At 53.3% G+C, this 20116-nt stretch overlaps 1 protein-coding gene across 2 annotated transcripts in view; it reads left to right on the top strand.

The window, feature by feature from the left end:
• TMEM184B (transmembrane protein 184B) overlaps window positions 1-20116 on the top strand; it is a 49423-nt gene that overhangs the window by 17901 nt on the left and 11406 nt on the right. For both annotated transcript variants that reach the window (XM_043562573.1, XM_043562572.1), the window contains exons 2-3: window positions 6961-7209; window positions 8671-8836. In XM_043562573.1, the coding sequence (XP_043418508.1) occupies window positions 7018-7209; window positions 8671-8836 (358 nt within the window). In that variant the 5' untranslated portion in view covers window positions 6961-7017. The remainder of the gene's footprint in view (window positions 1-6960; window positions 7210-8670; window positions 8837-20116) is intronic.

Here is a 20116-nt window from a genome sequence, read left to right as displayed (position 1 = left end):
TCCCTGTCGGTAGAAAACTTTCTGGTTCCGGATATGCACCCCCAGCGTATGCATATCGCTACGTACATGTATTGCCTCGCTGTGAGACCGTGTACATCCTAAGACCTCCGCCAAAAAACAGGAACCAAAGCAGGAGCTAAAGATGGGATACTTAAAAAAAAAAAAAAAAATTTTTTTTTTTTTTTTTTTTTTTTTTGTGGTACAAAAACCTTCTGGCTTCATGTGCTTGATTATTTCTGGAAAGTGTGCTTTAATGCTACAGTTGGAAGGTCTGGCTCTGTGTTCAGTTTGTTTAGATGTTTGGTTTTAATGGCTGCCCTCTCTGAAAAAGATCCCTGCCTGAGACATGTAGCTGTGCACAGAGGAAACGCATCACTGGCTCTCTTTCTAAATTGGGTTACTCCTTTTTCCACCCTGTCCACTGCGTATGCGGAGGATTTGTTGAGATTTGGCTGGTACATTTCCATCCTTCCTGATGCCAATCAGATGTTTTTGTAAACTAAATGGAAGGTATTTTATTTTAAAGTTCTTCACACATGAGTCCAAAACCCACTCCAGTGCTTTGGAAATTTTTAAACAGATTAGAAAATTCTGTTACGTAGGTTTTTCGGAGTTCAGGTCTGAGAGTTCTCTAAGTTACAGACTTGCGTTGTTTTCCGTAACAAGTCTCTATGGCAGTGGGAACATTCCCAACATTTCCGAATATCCTTTTCCAGAAGGCTCCGCCAGCCTAGGTTGCTTCTGAAAGAGTAGTTCTGCTCCCATTTGTGGTGATAACACGCCTTTCCCACAAAGGGACGTGTTAACCATGCTTAAAGATGGTTCAGAAACTTCACTGGGAAGCAGATTCCTGATAGCCCGTGGTCACAGAGAAAGAAGGACAAATATGGAAATTTTTTTGTGAACGGAAGAGGTGTTAAAGTAGGCGGTTAGGTCTTTTTGATTGCTTTTCTACAAGATAACCAGTAAATCTCTGAAACAGATGATTTCCTGAGTCACCGCCCATCTCATTACAAATTTTGTGGAAAATTCTGTTCTACTGTCTAAAGCGTTTTATTGTGGAAAATTTCAAACACACGGAAGTAGAGCAAATGATAGAATGAATTTCTGCCTGTCAGTCCCTGCGCTTCAACAGTAAGGAATGTCCTGCCGTCTTGCTGCCTCTATCCCTCTCCCCCTTAAAAAAATTGTTTTTAACGTTTACTTATTTTTTAGAGATAGAGACAGAGCATGAGCAGGGGAGGAGCAGAGAGAGAGAGGGAGAGAGAGAGAGAGAAACAGAATCTGAAGCAGCCTCCAGGCTCTGAGCTGTCAGCACAGAGCCTGACGTGGGGCTCGAACTCACGGACCGCGAGATCATGACCTGAGCCGACGTCAGAGGCTTAACCGACTGAACCACCCAGATGCCTCTATCCCTCTCCTCCATTTACAGAGCGAATCCCAGAAGTCCTGTCATTTTTTACCCTTTAATAATTCAGTATGTCTGTCTTCTTGATAAAGACTTTTTAAAAAGCTTGTTTTATTTGGAAATAATTATAGGCTCACAGGAAGTTGCAAAAAATAGTATTCAGAGTACCCTGTGTCCTTCTTCTCCCAGTGGTGACATCTCGAATTGCTGTGGGACGCTGTCAAAACCAGAAGTGGACATCATTACGGTACTATTAACTATACCACAGATCTCAGTCAGTTTTCACTGTTCGTGTGTGTGTGTGTGTGTGTGTGTGTGTGTGTGTAGCTCTGTACAGTTTTATCACCTGCAGACTCATGTAGCCACCACCACTGTCAAGGTAGAAGGGATCTCGGGGGCGCCTGGGTGGCGCAGTCGGTTGAGCGTCCGACTTCAGCCAGGTCACGATCTCGCAGTCCGTGAGTTCGAGCCCCGCGTCAGGCTCTGGGCTGATGGCTCGGAGCCTGGAGGCTGTTTCCGATTCTGTGTCTCCCTCTCTCTCTGCCCCTCCCCCGTTCATGCTCTGTCTCTCTCTGTCCCCAAAATAAATAAACGTTGAAAAAAAAAATTAAAAAAAAAAAAAAAAAGGTAGAAGGGATCTCGTCACCCGCAGGGAGGTTCCTGTGCTGCCCTCTATTTGTGCACACACCTTCCCGATCTGTTCTGCATCTTTATAGATTTGCCATTTTGAGAGTGTTCTATATAACGGATCTAGACAGGATGTGACCTTTTGCGGTTGGCTGTTTTCACGAAACAGAATGCCCTTGAGCTCCATCCAGATCTCTGCCTGTATCAGTAGTTTGTTGCTTTTTACTGCTGACTAGTATTCCATGGTCTGGACGTACTGGAGTTTAACCTTTTGCCTGTTGAGGGGTATTTTGATTGTTTCCAGGTTTTGGCAATTACAGACACAGCTGCTGCAAACCTAAGTGTGTAGGGTTTTGTGCGAGCATATGGTTTCACTTCTGTAGGAGAAACATCTAAGAGTGATCATTGGGTTGTCTGGTAAATTGCATGTTAGTTTTATAAGAAACTAACTGGTTTCCAGAGTGGCTCTACCATTTTATGTTCCTAACAGGAACGTATGTAAGAACGAGTTTCTTCCTCATCCTTGCCAGTGTTTGATGTTGTCTCCCTTTTGTATTAATGTGTGTATAGTGATGTCTTGTGGTTTCAGTTTGCATTTCCCTAATTGCTAACAATGTTGAACAACTGTTTATGTGTTTATTGTCCATGTATCCTTTTTTAAAAAGTTTATTTATTCTGAGAGAGACAAAGACAGCACAAGTGGGGAATGGGCAGAGAGGGAGATAGGGAGAGGGAGAGGAGGAGAGAGAGAGAGAGAGAGAGAGAGAGAGAGAGAGAGAGAGAGAATCCCAAGCAGTCTCCTTGCTCCCAGCACAAAGCCCACAAAGCTGCAAGATCATGACCTGAGCCAAAACCAAGAGTTGGATGCTCAACCGACTGAACCACCTGGGCGCCCCTCCATGTATCCTTCTTGAGTGAAATGTCCATTCATACCTTTCGCCCATTTTCTGATTTCTGTTTGTTTGTTTGTTTGTTTGTTTGTTTGTTTTACTGTTGAGCTTGAACATTCTTGCTGTATTCTAGATGCTTGCCATTTGCTAGATATGTATCTTCTAAAAGTTTATAGCCTTGCATTTTAGATTTAAATCTGTGATCTATTTTGAATTAATTTTTGTATATGGTATAAAGGCTTAGGTTAGGGTTCATTCTTTTTTTTTTTTTTTTTTTGCCTCTGTTCCAGTTGTTTATTGAAAAGATGATTCTTCTCCCAGTGATAAGGATGTTTTGTACCCGCCCTCCACGATCTCACCTAAGAACAATCTCACCTAAGAATTCCTGTGTGTTACCTATTTCAAAGATAACTTTTCTTCATTGGTTTGTTAGCCTCAGGACCTAACAACGTCCACACGTTGTATTTAATTGTATCTTGAGTCTCTATTCTGTAATAGCCCCTCAAGCACCTTTGATTATAAGCCACCGATTTGTTGGCGAAACCAAATCATCTGACCTATAGACTGTCCTGGATTTGCCCGCTGCTTCCTCGTGATATCATTTAGTCTGTCCCACTACCCTCTGTATTTCCTAGATACTGGTCGTAGTTCTAGAGGCTGGTGTCAATCCCATTTCACTTTTGGGTAAGGGTCCTTCTTGGGTGGTGCTCTGTGCTCCCTGTGCATCCCATCAGGAAGCTGGAAACTTCTCGCTGCCCCGTTTTGGGGATGCTGATCTTGACTGTGGGTTCAGAGTTGGACTTCCTCCAGCTGCCTGGTGCATCCCTTATCAAGTTCTCCATCAGCCCATTAGCCAGGGGCTTTATCATCCATTGATGACCCATGTCTACGTCTAGTATTTGTTTTCCGAGTTGCAAAATGGTCCTTTTCATTCTGTTATTCTGTCTCTCTTTATTAATGGGCCTGCTCTAGAGTAGGACACACCCTTAGCATTCATGTAGTTACCCTGAAGTATTGTGCATAGGGAAACTGAGGTTCTTAGAGATGAAGTCACTTGTCCACACTAGCCGATGGTGGAGTCTGGCAGGAATCCCGTCGGGTGACCTCAAAGCTGAAGCTTGGCTGTGCTCCTTAAACACTCTGCCCCACAGTCCCTGCCACTTTGAAGCCTTTCCTGACCCTCTCCCCCCAGCCTTGGCCGAGGCAGGTGACGCTGCCCGAGTGTTTACTTCAAAGCTGCTGTGAGAAAAAACACGAGGCGATGCTTGGGAAGATGATTTGTAAACCACGAGCGCTGCCTGGCGTCAAGGAGGTGGCTGGGAAACCCAGAAGCGCGGCGAGCACGGCCGGGCCGGAGAGCCCTGCCAAGCATCGGCTGCCCCTTCCTGCCAGGAGGGTCTCGGGCCTGCTGGGAAGGGGCTGTGTCCCGGAAGGAGGCTCTGGAGCCGAGGGGGCTGCTCACGCGGAGCCCCCACCTCCGAAGGTGCGGGGGCCACAACGTATACATAGGACCTGGGTTTGAGTCCTGGCCCTGACGTTGGGGCGAGTCCCCCACCCTGCTGAGCGGATCTCCTCCTCCTGTGAACTGACTGACAGACACGGGGAGCGTGAAAGAACTCAGCATGCCGTTGTCTCTCCGGGGTCGGAGAGGGGGGCGCTCGAGCGGCCCTGAGCAAAGCCCCGGGAAGAAGCTGGGCCTGGGGCCTTCGCCCGGCTTGCCCGGCTCCCCATAGCTGAGGAGCCGTCCTGGCGCGTGTCCCTACCCCGTGAGCAGGGTCAGCTCAGCGGTGCCCCTATGCAGGGCCTCTCAACGCTGCCTTTGGTGGTGAACAAAACAGCCTTTGACCCACCCGCCCGCCCTTGCTTGGAAGCCGCAGGTTTAAGAGTATTTGTACTCCCTCCAGGCGCCTCCCCCCACCCAATTCCCAGTGTTTATTCATTTAATTTGGGATGACAGACAAAGATGATGATTTACAACCCAAATCTTCTTTTTTAAAGAAGTATTTCTGGCACCGGTTTCCAATTTTGCAGCCATACTTACAGGAGCTATTCTTAGACTTGTCACTGTTTCCTTTTCAGAGCTCGCCACTGCCACCGGTCTTTATATAGACACCTTCTCCAGTTTGGAGTTTCTTTATATAGATGCCTTCTCCACTTTTGATTTTTAATCTGGATTCATCTCTTGGTCAGTGTGTTAGAGATCGCTTATTTGCGCAGGAAAACAGAAATGCAAAGGGCTCTCGTAGGGTAAAAACTCACAGCTAAGAGCAGAGGTGGCGCGTACGGGGGGCGGGGGTTCTAGAGACGTGGGAGAGGGGCCGGGGGCAAAGCCAGGAGCGTGCGGACACAGTAGGCAAAGAGCCTCTTCGCGCAGGGTCAGGCTGTGGGCCTGGGTGCACCCAGGGCGCCTCTGCTGCGGGGAGATGGCGGCTCCAGGGTGGCTCTGACCAGCCCGTCAGCAGCCGGCAGAACCGAAAGGGACGCCTGTCAGGGCCGTGGGGCTCCGATGCCCTTGGCCACTGCTGTGGCCAGCCTCTCGAGAGTGGCTTTACTCTTTGACAGCAGCTTTTCCTTGGGGGCACCCGGGTTAACTTTTTAATGCGAAATTGTTCATTTGTTACCAGGGGTCTTAGAGTTGCCGCTGGGAAGGGCAGCGGACGGAGAGCCTGCGTGGGGTAACCGGATGGGACCCTAGAACGCCAGCCTGTGTCCCATCCGCTCCCGTCTTTATTGTCCCACCCAGAAGCTCCCGTTATGCCAATCTCCTCAGCTGTTTGCTTCTCCGTGAAAGCCTCAAAAATGTTTTGTTTTTTTTTGTAATAAGGACTGCACATCAACAGGCAATTAAGTAAATGGCTTTGGTGCTGAGCTTGGTGCTGGGGACTGAATGATGGAAATGTGGTCTTGCCTCGAAGAGTGGACAGCCCCAGGAGGAGAAGCACATGAGCAAGTGACAGGGCTGCATGTTACACAGAAGCCCAAAGGCATGGAAAAGGGATCGACGTCCCTGATGGGGGAAGGAGGGCGGGCAGGCATTTAGGAAGAGTGATCCAGAAAACTGGATTAAAAGAGCAGTTCGAAGGCCCACAAGGTGGGCCGCAGAGTTTCTAAAGCAGCACACACGGATGATGAACGGGCGTCAGCCATTAGGGAAGTTGGGGAGAAATGGCAGAGAAAAGGCACAGCCGTTTGAAGAGATAAAGAAACAAAGTGATCTTGCTAGACTGGGAAGCGTGCAGGTGTGTTTATCGAGCGCCTGCTGTATGACAGATGCTGGAGAGCCCACTGCGAACAGAACGAGCAGAACGCAGGCCCTGCCCTCGGGGCTCTTATGTTCTGGGGAGGGAGGCAGAAAGTTAGCAAGTACATGAGCAAATGTACACTTTGTCAGAGGGCGTCAGGGGGGAGTGAGTGCTCTGGAGAGAGATCAAGCAAAGAGGTGAGGAGTGCCTGGGGTCGGGGAGGCGTCACCATGTGTGAGCGGGTGGCCAGGGCAGAGACCTACGGGCAGTGCAGAAGCGAGCAGTGTGGCTGAGCAGAGACAGCCGGTGCAAAGGCCCTGCGGCAGGAGCAGGCTCAGCACAGCGGAGGAGCAGCAGGAGGCCTGTGTGGTTGGCGTGGAGGGTCAGGGTGAGAATTGTAAGGAGGGGAGATGAGAGCCTTGGGGAGCCGTCGGCAGTCTTGTGGACCATTGGACAGATGGCAGCTTCCGCTTTGAAGGAGATGGGACCTACCGGGGAGTTTTGAGCAGGGGGGGCCCAGTCTGGCTAACGGCTGAGAAGCCTCATGTGGCCGCCGTGTGTGGGGACTGGACAGTAGGGGCAAAGGCAGAAGCAGAGAGACGGCTCAGGAGTCTGTTTCATGAATCCAGGGGAGACACGGTAGGGGCTGGGACCATCGTAGTGGCCGGGTCAGGGAGACACGTGGTCAGAGTCCAGTTACATTTTGAAGGTGGACAGAAGAGACCCGGAAGATTGTTTGCGACGCTGCCACTCACCCGGGAAGGAGGCTAACAGTGCAATTTCCTCTCTTTAGGCCAGCTCCTCGCTTCCTGCAAGAGTTTCTCTCAGGGACCCCCTGCTGCCAGGCACCATGACGGTGAGGGGGGCCGCACTGGCCCCGGATCCAGTGTCGCCCACGACCGTGGCAGCCTCGCCCAGTGTCTCTGTGACCCCTGAGGGCAGCCCCACGGCCATGGAGCAGCCTGTGTTCCTGATGACAACTGCCGCGCAGGCCATCTCTGGCTTCTTCGTCTGGACGGCCCTGCTCATCACCTGCCACCAGGTACCCAGGCCGGTCAGGAGCCTTTGAGCCAGAGAGCCTCTGAAGGCCCTCTGGAAGGATCCTAAGAGGTTTTCTAGCCCAACAGAGTATGAGGCCGAGCTCTGCTGCAGTAATAAATAAGCTGAATCTGGGGGTTCCACCAGGTAGAAGTTGATTCTCGTTCATGTCCCGATCGGTGCGGCTCAGGCCCCACTGTATGGCTCCCCTGTCCTGTAGCTTCATGGTATCGTCCGTCTGACAACTGGTTGTGGCTCTTCAACTGTCTCAGTCCAGAAAGGACACGCGTCACTTCTGCTCACCTTGTGTGGGGCAGAACGTGTGCAGGTTCCATATGCAGCCTGAGCTGTGGGGGGCCCTGCGCGGACACATGGACATCAGCGGCCCCTTTGCAGATGAAAAAACTTGAGACCTCGAGATGGGAGGGGGTGCTGGCCTACTCCCGCACAAGTTGGTGGCAGCACCGGGAGAGAAGCCAGGTCTCCTGTCCCCCCATACGCGCAATCCCCACAGGAGGCTGGTGTGGGCCGAGACCTGGCTCGGCCGTCCGAGGAAGGAGAAGGTTTGAAGAGGGGAGGCTGAGCCCATTCGGGTCCCCGTCCGCTCCTTACCTACTGTCCTGGGTCCCTGTCCCTCCTCGAATGCGTTGGCTTCCAAGGCAGTTGGCTCGTAGCAGATGGGGAATGTTTTGTTCTCTTCCTCCCGAGCCCAGGACTCGGCGGGGCCAAGTGTGAAGTCACGAGAGTTGGGACGGGACTCTGGCTGCTGGGACTGAGGAGGGTGGCCAGAGCAGTTGTTGGCATTTGTGTGTGGCTTCTATTTTCCCCCGCTTTCTAAAAACTGCGCTTCATTCTCCCAGCTTCCCAGTGAGGCAGGCAGCGCTGCCTCTGTGTAACAGATGGGAAAGTGAGACGCAGGATGACGTCACTGCAGCCGCTCAGCCAGAAAGCGCTTCCACCTTCCATGGAAGCGAGGGTCCCGTCTGTCCCACACACGGGGTGGACGCTGCTGCCCTGAAACCCCTGGGACCAGGCGTCAGGGAGGCCGGGGCGGAGGCGAGGAGATGTAAATATCTCCTCTGTGCCACTCGCCTGAGGTTCCCAGCCCGGCTGTGCACACGGGTCCCCAGGGAGCTTATTATGACTCTACACTCCCCGGCCATCCTTGACTCTGATCAGTGCAGCCTTGGGCATGCTCTCACGGTCCCGTGTCTGTGAGTCTGGCCTGGGCACCGCTGAATGCGCCCCTGCAAGCTTTATGCGCCCTCTGGTTTGATGTTCAGAACGGCCCTATGGGGAGTTTCATCATCGAGGAGGGCGCTGAGGCTCGGGGTTCAGCAATGTTCACAGAGCTGGCGAGCGGCAGAGCCGGAGGGCAGAGAGGAGGAGGAGGGTGGCGGCGGTGCTGCCGTGACGGTCGGGGGGGGGGGGGGGCCCGACTGAGCCCGCCCCCTTCCGCCCCCAGATCTACATGCACCTGCGCTGCTACAGCTGCCCCAACGAGCAGCGCTACATCGTCCGCATCCTGTTCATCGTGCCCATCTATGCCTTCGACTCCTGGCTCAGCCTTCTCTTCTTCACCAACGACCAGTACTACGTGTACTTCGGCACCGTGCGGGACTGCTACGAGGGTGAGGAGGGCTTGCGGGGCGGGGCAGGGCGGGGCAGGGCGGGGCGGGCCGCACACCCCTCCCCCCGGGCTCCCGGAAGCCCCCCTCCCCGGGTTCCTCCAGGGCCTGCCCCTCGCTTCTCTACCCACTTCGGGGCTTCCTGCCAGGCCCCAGTTGACAGGGGACAGCAAACGTCGTAGTACTCTGCCACGTGGCTCCCACAGCCCCTTTACAGGTTACCTGCAAGCAGGAACCCCGCCCCTGGGTCTCCTTTCTCAGTCCGGCATCTCTGATAGGGGTGAGCGGTCAACAAGTTGTCCGTTTGTAGATAGAAACCCCAGGTACGGATGGGTCAGGGGTTTAGCCAGGGGCCCATGGCAGGGCAGTGGCAGGGGCGAGCCTCCCTCCCCCACGTGCCTTAATTCTGAGGGCTTTGTCCCGGGAGCAGGATCTGCTGTGCCACCCAAGAAAGCGACCCGCTGCCTTTCACGGGCCTCGGGTCTCGTGTGTGGTATGGAAGCTCTGGCGCTGAGCTCCAAGCACCGGCCAGGCCCCCCTGCTGGCTGCTAGGCCGAGAGGAGGAAAGCCGAGGAAAGCCGGCTCCTCGGTGCCTGCCTGACCGGCCACCGGACGGGGCAGCTCTCTGCGAGGGCCTGGCCACAGGCACAGGGAGCAGAGACTCAGAGCATCCTGGGCAGACAGGAGAGCTCATGCACAGGGCAAGGAGGGAATCCCTACTCTGCAGGCCGGGAGGTGCGGGAGCCGGGCTGGGGGCTGGCCACGGCCAGAAGAGATTAGATTAGATTAGATCAGATTCTCTTTTTTACTGTGGATGCACAAAACTATGACGCGACTGGAAATTGCAGGTTAGAAAATCTCTCTGTGGAGGATGGGTGAAGGAGGGAGAGGCCAGAGGCCCTGAGACAGGTCACAGGCCCATGATCCCTGGGCCGGCATAGGCCGGCAGGGGTGGCGGGAGGGGTCCTTGAATTCAGGATCCCCCACTCTGATGCCCTCTGCCCCTCCTGTCAGGGTCGTGCATTTTTCTCTTTCCTCCCGTATCTGCACTGTTGGTCTCAGGCAGAGTGACCAGATGTCAGGGTTCCTCATGTTGAGGCGGGGCAGCGCTGACCACGACCAGTTGTTCACGTCCCTGACTGCGCGAGGGCTTTGCCTTGGGCCCTGGGCTCCGTGGATATTGGAGTGCAGCGTGCTCACCCCCACGGAAGCGGAGTCTCCCTTCCTGTCCCACTTTGAACCCGTGTATCCCTGAGGTCTCGTGGGCCTCAGGAAATGCCTTCGGACTTGGCAAAGAAGTGTGGGCGCCTGACAGGAGCGCTCTGGGCCCCTCCTGCCCCTCCAGCCACAGACCTCGCCCTCACCTGCCCCTCCAGCCCCACCCTCATGGCCTGACCGTGCGTGCCTGCTTTGCCCTCTTCTCCCTGAGTAGACTCCGCTCCTGCGAGAGCAGGAACGGGCAGAGAGCCCAGGTGGTAGGGCCAGGCCAGGTGCTCACTCAGTCTGTGTGTTTTGAGTGAATAAGGGACTTTATCGAACACCTGCTGTGTGCCTTGCATTCGCGTGGGGTCTCACCGAATTCCCCGGGCTGGGATCCCTGCCTGGCTCTTGCAGCTGAGAATACTGAGGCCGGGTGGGGACCCGCTCCGGGCATAACTGGGGCTCTAATGTCTGATGTCCCTGGAAGCAGCAGAGTCCAGGGAATCCTCTGGGTCCCCGGGGAGCTGCCAAGGCTGGTGTTGAGAATCCTTCTCTGATCACAAATGTGTGCCCGGGGGCAGCCTCTGCCCACTGGTCCCCTCAGAAGCAAGAGGGTGTTCCCTGCCGCGGGGTCCTCCCCTATGTGGTCAGGGGGCCGTGTAGTCTCCCTTCTCTATGGGGCCCAGAAGACTAGGCTCCTGGCAGACGAGGAGCCTCAGTACCATCCTCAGAGACGGCGGCAGATGGTTGGCTGGGTCCCCCCACTCCAGAAGCCTCTTTGTTCAGGCCCCTCCTGTCCCAGCCTTCCTCCTGGTCCACTTAAAGGTCCTGGTAAGAAGTCTGCCTCCCTGCTAAGCATGTCTCCTAGCAACGCTATTATCCCCTCGCCTCTCCGCCTCTCCCAGGGAGTTTACAAACAGTGAGGCAGCTGCGGGGAAGTCCAGGCCGCCCCAGGGTTCACCAGCTTTAGTGTCTGGGTTGGTGGGCTTGGCCTTTTCTGCACCTCTGCTCAGCGTCTGGGACCCCCTCCCCTTGTCCTTTCATCCGCAAGATCCCCTGCAGAGTTGGCGATAAGAGTAGGTCCCTTAAAATTCAAAAAGAGGCCCCCCCATTCATTCCCCTCCCACCCTTCCTTCTCAGTACCCCCCCCCCCGAACCCGGGAAGGGACAGAGGGGAACAGGAGTAGGGCTCTGCCGGGCGACCCCTATTTCGGAGCCAGGCAGCCCGCACCTCACTGGGCACTGCACAGATATTGGCTTGTCTTTTTACTTTTTTTCTGAAGTTTTTTTTATGTTTATTTATTTTTGAGAGTGAGAGAGACAGAGTGCATGCAGGGGAGGGGCAGAGAGAGAGAGAGAGAGAGAGAGAGAGAGAGAGAGGGAGGCACAGAATCCGAAGCAGGCTCCAGGCTCTGAGCTGTCCGCACAGAGCCCGATGCGGGGCTCAAACCCACGAACCGTGAGATCATGGCCTGAGCCGAAGTCGGACGCTTAACCGACTGAGCCACCCAGACACCCCGATTGTCTTTTTAACAAAACTAAAACAACTAAAATTTTAACCCTCATAGTGCACACAGTTGAAAGATAAAATGACCCTGACTCCTCCTCACTCCCAAGTTCACTGCATTTTCAACTCTTGTAGACTGTTTTTTTTTTTTCCTAGACTAACCTAAAAATATGCTTATACTATTGTTTCTTGATCTTTCGGTTTTAGATACTGCTACATAGCGACCTCCTGTTGTACAAGGCTTTGATTTAGGCACCTTATCCCCGCCCCATCCACACGCACACACACACAGTGCTCTTTTCTTCATTGTGACTAGATCACCGTTTTTTCTAAGTCTCCATTCAGCATTTGCTTTATTACCTGTCTGTCAATATTGATCACGGCTGAGCCTGAGTTCTGAGCCTACATATCCCTGTATAACTTTTCATTTCCCTCTGGCTACTGCTTGTCTTGCTTTTTGGTTTGCTCTGCTGTGTATCTATCATTAATCTCTTCCCAAATGCTTCAGCTGAGTAACAGAGAGAAACCTCTCCTCCGTGCAGACACAGCAGTGAATCTGTTAGCTCTGGGTTTCCCTTGCTGGCACTCCCCCGGGCCTTGCTTTTCTTGCTCCGGTCTGGACTGGCTCCTGTCTGGCCTCTTAACCACTCAGCGTCTGTCCTGGGTCTCTCCATCACCATCATTCTGGAATCTGCTTGTCTCCTCTGCTGAATCGCCTGTTCCCTGGATGCCATTTTTCCCCTTATTTGTGGTCTACTCCCCCTTTTTTGGTCAGTACATACCTTCCCAGAGCTTCCTGGCAAAAAAAAAAAAAAAAAAAAAAAAAAAAAAGTGCCTGAAAAGCCTGAAATCTGAAAATTATCTGTAACTATTTTTACTGTATTGTCCTGTTTGGAGTTTGACGGGAATCCAGTTCTACGTTGGAAATCATCCTCCCTCTGAATTTTGAAGACGTGTTTCCCCCTGTATTTTAGCTTTCAGCGTTGTCTGGGGAAAGTCTGCTGGATTCTGATCCTTAATGCCTGTATGTGACCTACTTTTTTAAGGCTTGCTTTTGGGACCGTGCCTTTTTCCCCCGTGCTTGAGAATCTCCCAGGTAGTGGGACGTTCCTCGTGCGGGGCATCTCGTGGGCCCTCTCCGTGTGGAAACCCCTGTCCTGAGGTTCTGGGCAATTTTCTTGTATGTTTCTTGGTAACTTTCCCCCACCACTTTATCCTCCCTTTCTGGAATTCCTGTTTGTAGGATGTTGTGCTTCTGGATTGAACCTCAGAATTTCTTTATAATTTTCGAGCTTTTTTTTGTTGTTGTTGTTCTGTTTTCAAGGAGCTGTTGTTTTGTTTTCTTTTGTTTTAATCTTTACCCTTGAGCTTTTCTATCAAAGGCTTTATTTATTTGTTTATCATTTTCTTTAATGTTTATTCATTTGTGAGAGAAAGAGAGAGAGAGTGCTGAGTGTGGAACCTGCTTGAGCTTCTCTCCCTCTCTCGCCTTCTCTTCCCCCCGCTCTGCCCCTCTTCCCTGCTTATGCGCACTATCTCTCTTTCTCTCTCTCTTTAAAAAAAAGAGAAAATGGGGCTTAAAACTGCTGGGCCTCCGAGTTGGGTAACATGATGTGCCCTCTGCCATTTTTATGCAGGGGAGCAGCGCAGGGGGCAGGCACCAAATGAAGACTTTTTGGTTCTGGGCCTGTTTCCCCAGAGAGCAGTGTTCTCGCTTCCAGCCTGGGAGGCAAAAGCTGGGCAGGCTGAGTTGAGGGCACAGATGGGGCCAGGGACCTGGCATCTCGCCCGTCGCATTCAGGCGTTGCCCACTTTCTGGCCATCTCGTTGCCCTCCGCTGAGCCATGTTCTCTGAGGACAGAACCGTCTCCACCTGCTCTGAAAGTACAAACCCAGTAGCTCCGCGTGGAGACTTGTAGCTGGGTTTCCCGTTTGCACCCTCACCCACAGCCATCAGAACTGCCCAGCGTGTCCAGTTTTAGGGCTTCTCCGGGGTTCTCGTTGGCCTCCCCCCATCTCCGGGTCGGTGACCACACTGTATCTTCCAGAGCTGTGGGCAGCATCTCTGGTCGGCTGTCTCCTTGTGCGTGAAGGTTGGTACTCTCCCCTCCCCCACCCCCCGACCTGTTCTCACTTCAGTGGCGTTTCACTGGGGGGGGGGGGGGGACAGCAAGTAGAACTGAACCCCGCAAATTGATGGCAGTATTGCTGTCTTCCAAGGTGGGGGTTGCATCTCAAAGAAGTAAATGGCTCACCCAGGGTCACATTTCTCCCATCTGGCAAGGGCTGTGATTCACGTGGCGCTAGGTTGTGCCATCGGGGCAGGGAGACAGAGGAGGGCAGAACGAGCCCCCCGCATGTATGTAGTGCTCGTGCTCAGGGCGAGGGTAGCCCCTAATGATGCCTCTGAGACCGCCCTGGGGAGCTCTGTGATCAGGCGTGCAGAGGGGCCAGAGCTCAGAGGAGGGAGACCTGACTTCTCCCATCGCTTTATGCAAGCACTGTTCTCTTTCTTTTTTTTTTCCTTTACTTTTTTTTATGTTTATTTATTTTTGAGAGACACAGAGACACAGCACAAGCAGGGGAGGAGCAGAGAGAAGGGGAACGCAAAATCTGAAGCAGGCTCCAGGCTGTCCGCACAGTGTCCGACGCAGGGCTCGAACTCACGAACCATGAGTTTGTGACCTGAGCCGAAGTCGGGTGCTCAACCTGAGGAGTCACCCAGGCGCCCCAAGCACTGTTTTCTTAATCCTGTTTGTGTAGCATTTCAGTTTTACCACCTGCTTTTCGGTACTGTTAGCTCATTCTCCCCTCCCAGTTACCTGGTGGATATACGATCGTCCCTGTTTACACGTGCGGAGAAAAGAATTTGAGTCAGTGAAGAAACTTACGATTACCTGAAGAGTAATTGCCAGAGGCCAGACTCACCCCAGGGTCTTTGGTCCCCAGAATTGCCCTGTGTGTCAGCCTGGGTGGAGGAGTGCAAGATGGGTTTCTCTGGTGGAAAATCATGAGCTCTGGTTAGGAGAGGAGATTTTACGTGCCTGGAAAGAAACAGTTCAAGAATGATGCTTCATCCACCCTGTTTCAGATTTTGGACAAACGTTGCTTCCTGGAATCCAGCCCAAAGTGAAGTGTCTTCCTAGGCAGAGAGAGTACAGCAGGGTCACCCGAACCCAGCCGAGGGCCACACACGCAGGTGTCACAAGAGACTCACCGGCCAGGGTGCTGCCGGGCACCCGCTGGCTGTGGTGGATCAGGGGTGGCTGTCCAGGGTGCTGCCAGAGCCAGCAATGACAGGAGCTGTCGATCAGAATGAAGAAAGGTATTGAGAGCAAACCAGTCAGAAGAGGCGTCAGAAACAGTGATGTGGATGGCAGGAAGCAGCACTAAGCAGAATTGAAAGGACAGAAAAGCCACAAGGGAGTTGGAGAGAGCTGCTGTTGGAGCAGCTCGGGGCAAACCCCCGGCCCACCATGGCTGCAGCAAGTGGCATCCATTCCTGTCCATGGTGATCGTTGAAAAAGAGGGGGAAGCATGTTCTGAAGCTCCCATTTCCTGAGCACAGAAGATTCTGGCCCAAAGTGGTCAGAATTAAGTTTTCCAGGGGCGCCTGGGTGGCTCAGTCGGTTGAGCATCCGACTCTTGATTTTGACTCAGGTCATGATCCCAGGGTCTTGGGATCAAGCCCCGCATCAGGCTCCATGCTGAGCGTGGAACCTGCTTAAGATTCTCTCTTTCTCCCTCTACCCCTGTGTCCCACTTGCATTCTCTCTCTCTTTCTCTCTCTCAAATTGAAAACACATGTATATTTTTTTTCAGTTTTTTTATTTATTTGAGAGCGAGAGAGCGAGAGCTTGTGAGCAAGTGGGGAAGAGGCAGAGAGAATCCCAGGCAGGTTCCGTACTGTCGGCGCAGAGCCCAATGTGGGGCGGCGAAGAAGGCTGGGCCACAGGGCCAGCTGTAGGTGCTGCAGGTGCATGGAAGCAGCGAGTTTGGAACAGCAGTAGGTTGCCCCCAGGGTCACCGAGGTTCCGCACACGGAGCGTGGCACATCGGAGGTGTCTAGTGAGTGGTTACTGAACGAACAGACAGATGTGCCTGTTTTGACCTGTAGCGGGGAGCTTGTGAGGACTCCTGTCCAGGCAGCTGTGGGTTAGAGAAGCCTCCAGTGAGGAAAGAAGGCCTCGAGTCTCAGGGACAGAAGGGACCTGTAAAGACTAGGTCTCTTAGGAGTCCTTCATAATGTCTGCTAAGAGACTCTCCAGCCTCTGATTGCTAGCTTCCACTGGCACAGAGCTCACTACCTTTCATCTCTGACGATGGCCTGTTGGCAGTTGTTACTTACATGAGGCCGAAAGCCTAGGATCTGCCCCCTGTCAGACAGGCGGGTCCCGTCTGACTCTCTGGACCACGTCATGTCCTTTATATGAAGAGAGTGACCGTACTGTCTTTTCCCCGGGCCTCAAGGCTCTAGTATGATCTTGATTTCATCTCCGTCTCCATCTCCTTTGCTCCTGCCTGTGTACCTTTGCTCCAGTCCATTTAAGATTTCATATCTAGAATGGAGCAGAAAGTTCCAGGTGCCTGATGGTCCAGGACAGGACAGAGAGAAGGACCATCCCTTCCTTCATGCCAGATGCTCCCCCTCTAGACTGGAGGGCCTGGTTTGTGGGTCCCTTGGTCGCTTATGTGTCCACGGGGCCGAGCACAGAGCCCGGCACCAAGCTGTCGTTAGTATTTAGGGAGGCATAGAGTCACTTTGTGTCTCTGGGGCAGAACCGGAGCTGTGGTCAGAAGGGCAGGCGGGCAACAGCCTGTTGCCTAAGAAGTGCACTGCTGACCCCCAACTCAGCAGTTTTGCTCTTCTCAGGCCCAGGGCCGGCATGTTTTCATGTTTGTTAGGGGTGGGGGGAGGGCGGGGGGGGGGCGGTGGTAAAGCTGTCCACTGCAGACACCCTTGCTGGGGTGGGGGTAGTGTTTTGCCTAGCTCTGTAATTTCCTAGGAGGGGATTGATTTGTGCAGATGGTCAATGGGTGCTGATGTGGGCTGTTTGAGTCATCTCGAGGAGATTCTATCTCGTCTCCCTTCACTAAGAGTGCATTATTGACTCACTAATGATTCTTGAAAGGAAACCGTCAGCGCATTGGTATTTTACAGACCAGCTGGCCCTAGAGCACTGGTAAAAGGTCAAGAACCTTGCACTGAGAGAGAGAGATGGATGAAATTTGATGATTCTAGCCAGTCGAACGCAGGGCTGGCTGTGGATAGACAGCTCAGCCACGTAACTCAGGAGGGTGCTGACGTGTGTTGTGACACAGAAAAGGATGTGAGCTCAGACACCAAGGTCCTCTCAGGAGTGGGTTACAAGACGGCCTGGCTTTGGAGGGTGGTTCCGGGCAAGGGGGCTGATGAGCCTCTGCCCCCCGTGGCTTCTCTCGAGGGTTTTTGTCTTTGGGAACCAGAGTCTGATTGCCTGGCGCGGGCGCAGCTGCGCAGCCCAGGAAGGGTGAGCTCTGTGGGTGCAGAACGGGGTGCAGGCCCTGTGCCGGCCCCGCCTGCCTGCCTCTCCGAGCTTCACCCCAAGTTAAGGCCCACGTCCGTCTGTTTCTTCTTTCTGTGCTGATTGTGAGTGCCAGGCCCTCTGGTAGTCAGGGGTAGGCCTCAGTTCCTGCCTGCAAGGACTTTACAGTCTCGAAAGAGCAGTAGGTAGCACACTGTGGATTGCTCAGTGTGAGCTCAGCCTTACCAGAGGAGTCACACTTGGCCCTTTCCTCACAGCAGCCCCACAAGGAGGGAGCTGCTGTTTTCCATGGCTTACAGATGAAGAAAGCAAGGCACAGAGCACTTAAGAAACCTGCCTGAGGTCACACAGCTCATAGGTGGTGGGCCCGCCATCTGTACCCTGGTAGCCTGGCCCCAGGGTCCACGGCTGTCCTGCTTCATTATGCTGCCCCTGAACAGGAAGGATCGGACGGATCAATAGGGAGACTGTGGTGTGTGGAGCGAGCCGGGCAATGGACAGAGGGCTGCCAAGGGAGAGGTGGCACCTCAGGGCCTGCCCCTGGGAGTTAGCAGAGGCATCAGAACAGGCTGCCACAGAGGTGTGAGAGCCCATTGCACATCCTGGCAATTCCAGGAGTGGTTTTATATCACACACACACACACACACACACACACACGTATGCATGTACATACACACGTATATAACTATATGCACACTCACATGTGTATGTACATGCATATACACATGTATGTACACACCCGCATACATATATGCACATGCATATAATAAACATATGCACACGTGCAATATCGTGTGCACATATATGCACATATGTACACATGCACAAACATGTGCACGCACACACACACGTATACGCATATGTGCCCACATTATACACACGTACGCATATACATATGTGCACACACATACATACATGCATATACACAAATATGCACACATTTATGTATATGCATATACACAAAAACACATGTATACACATACATACATGTAAATACACGTACACATGCATATATACGTGTACACATGTATATTATATACCCCATATACAAATATGTATACACATATATGCACACGCATTATACGCATGTTTGCATATTTATACAACACACACGTATATACATATACATACACACATACATATATACACACACATATGTATATGTATACATTTACTATGGCTGCATAAATAATCACCCCAGACAGACTAGTGTAAAACAACCATTTCTTTTGTTCATGGACAGTGCAGTTCAGTAATTTGAAAAGGGCGCAGTGGGGATGGTCTGTCCCTGTGCCTTGCTATCTGGGCTTCCACTGGGGGACCTTCAGCTGGGGTGGGATCCGAAGTCCGGTTCACTCATGTGTCTGGCAGTCGATGCTGGCATCGGCTGGTCCTCAGTTCCTCCTGCGTGAGCCACTCTGGGTAGTCTCACCACGTGGGCTGGCTTGGCCTTCCTTGAAACGTGGTGGCTGTGTCCAAGGGCAGGCATCTCCAGAGAAAGAACCAGACGACAGAGGCCTCCTCTAACCCCAGCGTCAGACGTCTTGGAGTATCGCCTCTGCTGTAGGCACCGCAGTCCCCCCAGATGCAGAGAGAGGGAGGAAGACCCTGTCTCCCCACAGAGGGGTGTCAGTGTCCCAGGGTGTGGCCATCTTTGGGAAGTACCATTGGCCACAATGTAGCTGGACCCAGCTGGGAATGGACACATCCAGTCTACTTGGCCTTGTGTGGTTTTGGACATTAGCAGACTGCTGTCAGATTTGGCTTGACGCCCACCCTCTTTTAGCCCCAAAGTTCTTGGCACTGAAGAGTGCTTTGGGGTTCGGTGGAGATTTCTGCAGTCCCCACGTATCCGGAGCTGCTCCCATGCCAGGCAGGCAGCTTACAGCGTCCTCTGCCCCATCCAGGGATGCTAGCCCTCACGGAAGACAAGCAGGTAAACAGTACTGGCCACCTAGTGAGCACTGCTGAGTGCCAACCCCTCTTCTGAGTCCTTGGCATACTCAGACCACCTGGCAAGGCAGGTACCTTTACTGTCCCCATTTGACAGATGGGGAGACAGAGGCACAGAGAGGCCCACAGCTAACCGGTGGCAAACCCGTGTTGCAAACCCTCTGCTGTGTGTCCATAGAGGGACGGTCACAGCACAGTGTGGTGGGTGCTGTGGGTCGTGTATATTGGGTGCTACCCATCCCAGCTGTGAGCCCTTAGTAGGTTAGAGCAACGGAGTGGTAGGAAGCACCTCAAAAATACTCCTTTTCCCAGTTGCTGGAGGCCACTGTTTGCCTATAGCTCTGTCACCAGGCTTGGATGTACTCCACTTCAAGGTAGTCCCACATTAGTGCCGAGCGCGGTGTCCTGCTCTGGGGAAGAAGTGGGCCCCTTCCAGGGGCCGCAGTCCAGTGACAGCAGTCAGGGATGACGCTCAGCCACACTGCGGGGCGGGAAGTACGCACAGCGTCTGCGGATCAGCAGTTCCGTGGGTGAGAACACACCAGCCTCCGTGGCGAGGGGCCAGAGGCTTCTCAGGGGGTCTGATAGGTTTCACGGGGACCAGGAGCATGGAGAGAAGGGCGCCCCAGGTAGGGGGATCGGCAAGGCAAAAGCATGGAGAACATCATAGCCTGCCGGGAAAGAGGGGTATCTGGTTGCTGGGAAGGGTGGGCGGGGGCCAGGTCGCTGTGGAAAAACCTTGAACGCCAAGCCCAGGGCTGCGCCAGGAGCCTCAAAGCCTCTCTGTACTACGGGGGGACAGCAAGGAGCAGATGAGAAGGAACCCTCTGGCGGCGGGGCCACTGGTACCCACCCTGCCCTTCCTGTCCCCTGATCCCATTTGGACCCTCAGCCCATCCTTTGCTGTATGCTCTGGAATTTCCCCTGCTCTGCTCAATCTTCCTCCTGTGCCTTTTCCCTCCGGCGGCCTCTGCTGCGTTCCACCTGCTCCTCTCCGCTCTCCCCGTCCTTGCCCCTGGTGCGTCCCCGGGCTCCTAGCACCCGGCAGGCTGCAGCCTTCCATCTTGCTGGCCCCGCAGAAATCCTCTGACCAGGAG

Source organism: Prionailurus bengalensis, chromosome B4, assembly GCF_016509475.1.
Source record: "Prionailurus bengalensis isolate Pbe53 chromosome B4, Fcat_Pben_1.1_paternal_pri, whole genome shotgun sequence".
In the NCBI taxonomy this organism is placed as follows: Eukaryota; Metazoa; Chordata; class Mammalia; order Carnivora; family Felidae; genus Prionailurus; species Prionailurus bengalensis.
This window is presented reverse-complemented; position numbering and strand designations above follow the sequence as displayed.